General features: G+C 29.3%; 1 protein-coding gene across 1 annotated transcript; it reads right to left on the bottom strand.

Moving 5' to 3' along the window:
* Positions 1 to 552: 552 nt before the first annotated feature.
* VhaAC45RP (VhaAC45-related protein) lies at positions 553 to 9,429 on the bottom strand. The gene is made up of 6 exons (XM_085954403.1): positions 9,034 to 9,429; positions 7,490 to 7,742; positions 6,395 to 6,561; positions 5,173 to 5,382; positions 2,702 to 2,778; positions 553 to 2,285 (listed from the first exon to the last, which is right to left on the bottom strand). Exons 1-6 carry the CDS (start codon positions 9,358 to 9,360, stop codon positions 2,153 to 2,155), a joined length of 1,167 nt encoding a protein of 388 aa, XP_085810529.1. The 5' UTR covers positions 9,361 to 9,429; the 3' UTR covers positions 553 to 2,152.
* Between the last annotated feature and the right edge of the window lie 372 nt (positions 9,430 to 9,801).

Below are 9,801 nucleotides of genomic sequence, written 5' to 3'. Positions count from 1 at the left end.
ATGCTATCAAATAATACCGAAGTAGGTTCAGTAGTTTTCACGTTGATTTTTAAAATGTTAATATAAACCACTGTGTTTATAATAATGCGTCTGAGATTTTTTGAGGAAGGTACTAAAATAACATTAAATTACAAAAACCTACATTCAAATTGTTTATTAAATTTAACACAATGATATGAATTACATACATATATACATTATGCAAGGCTTCCCAAACATTTTTAATACTTATTCAACAACAATCTTTACTACTTTCTATCAGATTTTTCAACACTATTTGGAAACCATTGCACTGTACATTATTAAATTTAACATTTTTATTTTAACTATGCTTTACAAGGTTTTTTTGATTATGTTTTCGTTTTTAGATACTATCCAAGATTACATAATATGTACTTACTTAAAATCACAAAAGCTAAAAGCTAGATAATTATTTATGTATATACAAACATGGTTGAATATTTCACATAGAATAGATATTAATATGAAGACCAGAATATGATATGGGTGTTTTAAAAATTAACAGAAAATCTTCATATTATAATGTTTGGATATGTCATCAAAAATAATTCATTTAAATTTTATAATGTATATTGTGTTTCAAAAATAGTTAAAGTTTCTTGAAAGTTTAAATAGGTATACAACAAAACAACATGGTTTTTATAAAGTCTCGTATGGATAATAATATGATAGATTTGTTAAATAAGATACCTGTAAAAGTACCTATAAATTAACTATGACTAAAACACAAAGCACCTTACCTTTAAAATGTCAAATTATTATCAACTATCAACACTAGTATTTAATATCTAGGTTTACATAAAACAACCTGCGTCATGGTAATTTCAATATAGTAATTTCAATATATTAGTATATTTTAAGTAAATACTGTTAATATAATTTAATATATTAACTGTCAACAACATTGAAAAGCGTCTTGTCTGCAAGCAAAGCTGCCAGAAATTCAATCATAATTGATATATTTCTGATATGCTTTAGTTAGTAACTACTAGACTAGTTTATTTTTTTAATATAAGTAATTAAATATTTTATAACAATACTGGTCTTTGAAATAATGAATTTTGGCAACCTGATATTTTTCGTTTATTTGGTCATTACGTATTTTAAGACAGTCTCAAGCGATGTGTGAAGCTTTCTAAATTTTAAAACACCAACTGTTTCACTATGTTAAAAAAATCTAACTAGCTCCCACACATTGTTTGGATCCGCCTCTAGGTGTATCAATAACTCGATGTGTAGAATCATATATTACAAATTACACCTTTTGTGCGTATTGACAAAACCAGTTAAATCTTAACAAAACTAGAAATAATATTATGTATTCATTTTAAAATACATTGTTTATATTATGTATAATTAATTATCGGAGTCAGCTAGAGTCATAGCTCACATTTTGCAATTTTGTCATTTTTTAGTTAAATATACCAAGTGATTCTAAAGGCATTAATCTATATAAAGAAAAATAGTTGGCTATCAAAAATCACTTTAAAACATGTGAAAATTGTTGAAAAACTTGACTGTCATAACTTGGTGTCATAACTCACATTTTTCAATGAAAAATAGCCTAACCTAACCAAACAAAACAGAGAGATCTATTTCTCATAGTGTGCTGTTTGTCACCTTGAGTCACCTTATGAGTATTATATTATATGTTAAAAAAAATAGTGTAACTCACTGACTCATTAATATTCACGGGAGTTCAATACTTTTTTCTAATTACAAAAAATAGTGCTCTGGTGGTTTTTTGCGATTATCTCAAAACTCAATCTTGGAATATGTGAGTTATGACTCTAGGGCCTAGGCAACTCAAATACAGAATACCTACTTTAAAAGTTTCTGTAAATAGGTTATTATTGTATGTTATATGATTATAATTATAACTCCATTACCTTGTTGTAATATCATTTAAGCAAATACATCTGCAAACACAATATTTGATAATTGATAAATGAAACATATATCGCAGTGTTTGAATAGTTTCTAAAACAATTCAGTGGAAAGTATAGGTGTTAAAATAAACGAGTACAAATTTAATCAGTGTAACAATTGTAACGTTTGATTCTAGACGCATTAAAAGTCATATTAATTACTGTTAATAAAATTTTTGTACATGCTTTTTAAATTAATAAATCTATTCCGATACAGTGAATGTCAACATTTTTCCTTTAGTATTTTCAAACCTGTCCATTGTTTTGATGTCGGTTATCATGATGATTGCCAGACCAACTGCAGATGCTAGTAGAAAAGACACAGCAATCCCGGACCTGTATTTTAAGAAGAATAATAACATTGTAGTATGTATTTGTTAAAAATTTAATTTTTATACCAAAGTTAGTTCTGCCGAGATATTCAATGCAGATTCAGGACAGAAGTTAAATATTCTAACCCCTGGGAGAACAGACGGCTTAGGGTGGATGAGTGATTCCTGGAGCATTAAAGACTAAAAATACTCTCCAAGTCTTGATTGATAAAGTGCAGAAGTACCTGACATTAGTATAATTTTACTTAATATTGAATTGGCACAAGATTATGAGTATTCAAAATCCTAAAATATTGTGACTATTCAATATTAAATACATACTTAAAAGTAATGAGGTACTTCTTATAATAATTTTATAAGTATGAACGTTTAAAATATGTATATATTTTTTAATGTTAATAAATTGTAAAAGAGTATTACCATATCGGAACAGTGGTGAATCCAATACAGTTATAGGCTGATCCAAACCGAAGGGCTCCACCGATTTGGGGCTGAACCTAAAAATATTAAAAAACCTCTCAGGTATTATGTGATCCATGAGTTGTATATTAACGCAATATAAAATTACCCACAGGAATATTCAAATGTGCAATGCAGATTTTTGATCTCGTAGTTAAAATTAAACATTTTAATAATATATTTATCCTATCTATTTCTGCATGTTATTTATAAGCTAAATATGCTTATTGCAATACTGAGGTGAATGGCTAAAAATCAACAAAAGTCGTAGCATTGTTCATATTATTATGCTATGAGATTTGAGCAACGCATTCGTTTTTGCATCAGCGCATCTTTTGCTGATTGTGTGACTTTTTCAGTTCAATTTATTCATATCAGCAAGAGTTTTTCCTTGGTTAGCAAAACTTTTATGTAAATTAACACATTCAAAGATGTCACATGCTAAAAATCGACTGTTATATGCAACTCCATATTTTTCGCAACTTATATTAAAATATAGTTTTTCATCTATTCCATCAAAAATAGAGATCGCAATACCGAATGAAAATAATAATAGGTACCATTATTTTGGTGTTTCCTATTGACAACCGGTATTAATACCAGTTTTTTTTTTAATAAATTCGGTTAGGTACATGTTCAAATACGCGCGTTAACATGATCGTACTCCCTACTTCATTTATCGTTTGTCAATTTATGGCTACGGCCGTATGTTGTAGCTTAACCACTGGGAAATGCCAATAGAAGTGGCGTATTTCAAAAAAATACTATCATATTCTTAGGTCAATAATTATTATAAAGCAAACATTATTCATAGGATGTTTATCACGTCATTTGAATGGTCAAAGACATAACTTATAATCAGTATCTTTAGAATTATCTTCAAATGTGTTAATCGTGCCCATTTTTGAATAATAAAATGCCTAATTCATGTCAAATTTGGAATCAAAAAGATTATAAAATATAATGTTTTATCGTAAATATGTCACTACATAATGTTAACATTAATTTTACTAATGGTTTTGTAAATGCGTTTAAAAATTAATAAATCTGAAAAATCTTAACACCACTGCACATATACATAGAGCGAGAGGTTTAAAAGAATACTATTTTATGTAATAAAAATACTTTATGCAGTCATTAAATGTTTAAAATAAATATTAAGGATAATAAGGCTTCAAAACTATATAAATAGATTATCTACAACGTTTAAGGAATGTCCAGGGTTATGCTCTGAAAATACCATAAAAGCTCCATTTTGACCTACGCTAAGCATGTGGGCCGTTAAACACATATTATTATTATCCTATGCAGTATAGTAAACTATTATTCATTTTTTTAGAAAACCTTAAATATATATTTAATCACTTTACAAAACCTTTCTTCTATTTCGGATTAAATTATTAGTAATATAGTTATTATATTATGTTTTATGTCAGCGATAGATTAGTGGTAACGTGTTTGCTTATTAATTCGCGGGTCTCAGATTTGATTTCAGAGTTTGGAAAATTCAGATGTTCCTTTTTAATATTAAGTTTAGACTCAGAACATGAGATTAATTTAAAAGGTTGAGTAATCGTCTAAGATCTATTTTTAGATAAAAAAAACGTTTTTGTGAGACAGCCAAGGAAAATAGTTCTTTAATTTTCTTCTTCTGCGAACACATTTTATTCATATCCCAAGCCTGCAGATGTAGGCGTTTTCGCTTTTAAATGTGTAGGTACTAAATTAATTATTATATTAAATTTTTATTATTCCAATAGCAAGTAGGTATATCAAATGAAATTTGAAAACGATATTACGAAACTTTGCACCTTCTTTACGATGAACCGGATATATGTGTATATTTAAATATGTGTAAAATATGAAAGATAGAATAGTGCCTAACATTATCTAACGGGTATAGAAACGTAGTAGGTGGTGGAGGGAAGAGCAAGTGAAATAAATAAATGGTAAAAATAATTACAAGATAACAAGAACTTTTTATATACAACGTTTTTAAATTCTGTTGAACCTTATAAACTTGACTTGACTAGCTTAAACGATCAAAAAAAATTGTACTTGACATGTCATATTGATTTCCATAGTAACGCACATATATATTAATAATTTAGTTGTTAGGACCCCAGACCCCTAACAACCAATAATGGTGTCGAAATAACTTTTCATATAAAACAGAATTAACAGAAAATGAATTCAATTCTACTTAAATATGACTAAAAGTATTAAAAAATGTATTGGCATTGTGTTCTGATATATTCTAAAAGTTTCAAATGTCTAGCTAGTCGGGAAGTTAGTTAAAAATCGATTGCAAGATTTGTACCGGACAAAGAACCACCGGACAAATAAGAATACGAGCTAAGAAAAACGTTGTAAAAATAGGATACAGTTCTCAAATGTGATGATTTTAATTTAAAACATCACTGATTCCTTACCTGAATTTCCTCAAATATCACGCTGACCGATCCATTGAAAAAGACAATGGGTTCTGAGCACCTGAAGGAAAAGCCTCGCGGTGCCCCTAGATATGCGTCGATCGGTTTTGGCATCAGCAGTAGGTCTCCACCTCTTGAATCTTCGTATTCCACTGGGCCCAAGCTCCAATAGCCCGAAATGCTGTCAGGGAAACGAATCCTCAGTGTGATCTGAATAAAAATGGGTGTGCGTATCAATAATTGAGTTTCTAAGAATTGAACAGATACAAGTGGCACGGTAGTAAAGTTGAATATGTGAATATATATTGTATATCAATTTCTATTTTCCATGTAAATTGGCAGTTCTAAAATTTCACGCCGATAGGAAACTCAGTATCGACAACGTTCCCTAAGAATAATATTATTAACATCCTATATCCACTGTCAATTTTTTGTATGAGAACAATACATCATCGGTAGAAGTAATCATTTCCAAGCTGAGATCCACATCTCATCTTTTTACAAAGAATTTGGACTCGTATTTCGTATAATGGATTTTTAAAAGCAGTTCGATATTTGAATCGGAAGATTTATAAGTGTGGTTGTACTAGTAACAACTTCATTATTTTCTTCTTTTAAATTGGTAGACCCAAAAAATGACGACTTGCTTTCTGGTGTGAAGGCTGCTGCTTCGTTCACATAACAAACGTATTTATTTGTCCGTGTTTTACGTGGATTATTCATATTAAACATAATGGGCAATGTACATATTCCTTTTAACTTACATAAAATTGTATTTTATTTTAAGTATTATAATATACAAATAGTATTTTTCCAAAGGCTTTTATAGTTTTTTAAAATATTCAAATATTTTCTTTGATACAGCAATAATATTGATATTATATTGATTAATTGAAGTCGAATTTAAGTATATACCTACCATCTAATTATATAATGAAATTAAGTACCTATTCAAGTCTTAGGTATTTTGGCAATATCTGGACGTAATTACCTAATACGTAATTGGGTGAATCTGAAGTTATAGTGGAATGACATAGGAGAATAATTGTAAAGTTATCTTCTAATAAACCTGCAGACCATTGGTTTTTTTTGTTGTTTCAATTTCATATATTTTGAATATTATATACCTAGGAGGTTTATTCCATCATTCTTGGATTTTAAGGAACCAATGTACTTAAGGTCGAAACTCTGTTGAATATTGTAGACATAATATTTATATTACCTTTCCATTTGGCGTACTGAATGCAATTATCAGTCGACTGTATTCTGCTCGTTCGTCACCAGAAACCGTGACGAGCGTTTTCAATTTGTAGACTTCTTCATCGCTTCCATTTTCACCGGTTGCATATCGAAGTACTATGTAATCTTTGGCATAGAAGAGGATTTTACCTATAATAAGAATATTAAAACGCACCGTAAGCTACAGGTATAAAAAAAACTATTATTAATATAATGACAGTGGTATTCACATAATATGTTTTTAGTAAATAACTTCACTAATGATTAGCGAACTCAATAAAAATCATATTTAATTACCTAATCCAACCTAACCTAACAAAGATCAGTTAAGGCGATTAGACTTGTATGCTTTTAACAATTAGATTTAGACTGAGTTGTATTGATTGCCCCACCCTTCCTGCCAATGGTTTCTCTTGCTCCCATCTTACCTATTTATACTTAATTAAATATTTAAAATTATATTTATACTACCGATTAAATAACAGTATGAGAACAGAAATATTTATCGATTAAAGTATAAGTGGCTTTTTATATTGGCAAGTTGTTATTTTTCTTATGTTACTCATAAAATCACACAAAATGTTAAAAAATCAACAGTTTAATTACTGTAAAAATCATTGCAAAATGAAAATTCTTATAATTATTATTTAATGAACACAGTATGGTCGGTATTGCATGTTACCTAAATAGACCAGGTACTCTTATTTTCACTCTAAAAATATCCCTTTTCTCTATAAATATTTTTATTATTTTAATATAACGCTCGAAATGGAAAATTTCACGAACCGATCAATGATTTTCCGAAAATATTAACATAGTTATCAATTTTAAGTATATTTTGTAATAATAAGTGTGTAAAAATTTTCTGTTATATGGCCTATCTAGTTCAGATGGTCAAATTATGTTTTTCACGATATATAGCGATAATTTTTGGGATTTTATGAACAGAAACGGCGCTCCGGTACATTTCGAGTCCTGTTGTAATCATTATGTAAAATACATGTAACGCTTACACCTACATATATACTATAATAAAAAATTGAAACTACAAGAGAAAATTATAATAATTTATTTTTACCCGAAGCGTTGTAAATCACTTCTGTCGATGCCTCTTTCACAACATCTTCACTGGCAGCATCTCTTCGATCCCTTACGTATCCTTTTAAGTCATTCGCTGACGTGGTGTCTGATGAATCATCCACCGTTTCTTGACTGCTAGAGCTTCCTAATACTCCCAGAACTCGTCCTTCTCCGTAAATGTCTTCGAGACGATCAAAAGTTTCCGTTATTTCTGCATCCCTCTCGGAATTTGGTCCTTGTACTGTGATTACCTAGAAAATTTAACCAAAGATGCGCCAGTAAAAAAATAGCGTATGTTTCTAAAAATATTAAAATATATTTGAGATTAAAAAAAAAAAATTAGGTAGTGAAGCATTAATTAGGTAAATGCATAGACAAAACTAAACAAAGGATGTCAATATAATATGACTAATAAAGCTACACAATATAGGAAATGGGTAAAAATCTGAATCAATATAATATTATGTTTAATAGCAAAAAAAAAAATACAATTACACCAACGTGTATTTGTTCAGCGCACTATTTTTTTAGAAAACCTATCTATATCTTGAAACATAGAATATTAAGCATGGTTTGGATACATTAGACATATCATAACTGATTGTAGAAATCGAGTCGTGATTATTATGTAAAAAAGCTTTTATTCAGCTGTACCTAATTTAGTATGATTAATAAAATTCTAACACATATTTCTCGTAAAAAGAAAAAATCTGTGGAAGCTCATATAATTGATCTTAAAGGATCGGATATACTAAAAAAATAGTAAGTATGATTTCATTCAGATTTTAAAGAGATGAACTAACCATTCCTATTTTTATTTCCTTAACCAGCTTACTTGAAAGTCGTTTTAAAATCTATCTTGAGGAACCATGCATGCCTTAGTCATATTACTTGACTTATTCATATTGCATCACTCCTATTACCGTTGCGCTGTAAGCTCTTAGCATCGTAGTATAATATTTTGACTATTGAGTATTTATTGTGAAGGGGAAAGATAAATGTTATTTATTTTGAAGCTTAGTGATGTTCTCAGTCGAATAAAATACGTTTGTGTAAGTTAACGACAATAGGAGAGTGTGGTAGATAATTAACAATTTTGATAGTTGATGGTAGATCACAGCCTATCACATGCTTTTTTGTTCAGTAATATTATGTGGTAATAAAATAACACATTGTGCTCGATGCATATTATTATGTATTGCAAACATATTAAAAAATACTTTTAACATAATTTCAGTTTTTTCAATTTTTACCTAGGTAATCAATTGTTTATAACCTCGCGAAAAACTCGTATAATGCATTGTTATTCTAATTATAATTATATTCTTTTTTTTAAATGTAGGTATTGTTGATAATAGCGTTTTCAATAATAATATTATTGGCTGAATAAAGCACTTACTTGTTGAATACAATCAACAATGTTGTACACAATATACGATACAAAAAGAGCAACAAGTATTGGAATGATTTAGTGTAAATCGCAGATAAGGCGTTCTTGATAAATTCAGCAAATAAAAAAAACTTTTACAGATATAAAATCACCTGAGTTTCATTGTTTATATATTCCGGGTGAACGTCCAAGAAGTCCTGTGGCAAAACAAGCATAGTTTTTCTCTCCAGAAGCTTTCTAAGTCTCGGAAAATTGTCACTGGTTAGCGGAAGAGAATCTTGATTATTGAACACAACTATCGCAGCTTGGTTTTCGTATATATCCACCAAATCGTCCTGTTCCAAGCTTTTTAAAGCTGGTCTCTTGTATGACGATAGTTCTTTTGGCCCCCAGAACAAAAACGGGCCCTCCAAATTGGCGAACGCTAAGCAAATGCATTGTGAAATTAGTAAGAAACAAACTGTTGGTGATTTTATCATTATTTTACTGTTAGTGTGATATTTAATTAAAGATAATAGTGCTTTGACGTATTTTAAGCGCGCTCTTGCTACAAACGAAAAACGAATCAATATTCCTTTGCGCAAGCGCGGTAAATTTGAAATGTCGCCCATTGTCATCGCTAGATGACAATGTAATACATCGTATATTATTCATTTTATGGCTATTCGCTATGTATCAATTCAACCCGAAAAGAATAATAAATTAATGAAACACCTAGTAGATAGTGGAGTCTCATACAAAATGTCATCCTATCATAGGAATAAAACAATAGTAATTAGAAAGCTAACCTACATGCTTTTAGCATTGTTTTTCATATATTTTGTTTGATGCTTCTTGTATTAATACCATCGAAATGTTATTGTATTTTAATAATGTTATTTTTTCGATTAACATCTGGGAATAACCAGTACCTATTATTG

This window comes from Rhyacophila brunnea, unplaced genomic scaffold (assembly GCF_057557595.1).
Source record: "Rhyacophila brunnea isolate RB1 unplaced genomic scaffold, BYU_Rbru_1.0 scaffold_4, whole genome shotgun sequence".
Classification (NCBI taxonomy): Eukaryota; Metazoa; Arthropoda; class Insecta; order Trichoptera; family Rhyacophilidae; genus Rhyacophila; species Rhyacophila brunnea.
Note: the sequence above shows the minus strand (reverse complement) of the source record. Positions and strands in the feature narration are given on the sequence as shown.

Coding starts and splice junctions, on each gene's coding strand:
- VhaAC45RP (XM_085954403.1), bottom strand. CDS start 9,360: ATGATAAAATCACCAACAGTTTGTTTCTTACTAATTTCACAATGCATT. Junction 5,383..6,394: donor TCAGTACGCCAAATGGAAAG/GTAATATAAATA, acceptor ATTTTTATTCAG/ATCACACTGAGGATTCGTTT. Junction 2,779..5,172: donor TGATATTTGAGGAAATTCAG/GTAAGGAATCAG, acceptor TAATATTTTTAG/GTTCAGCCCCAAATCGGTGG.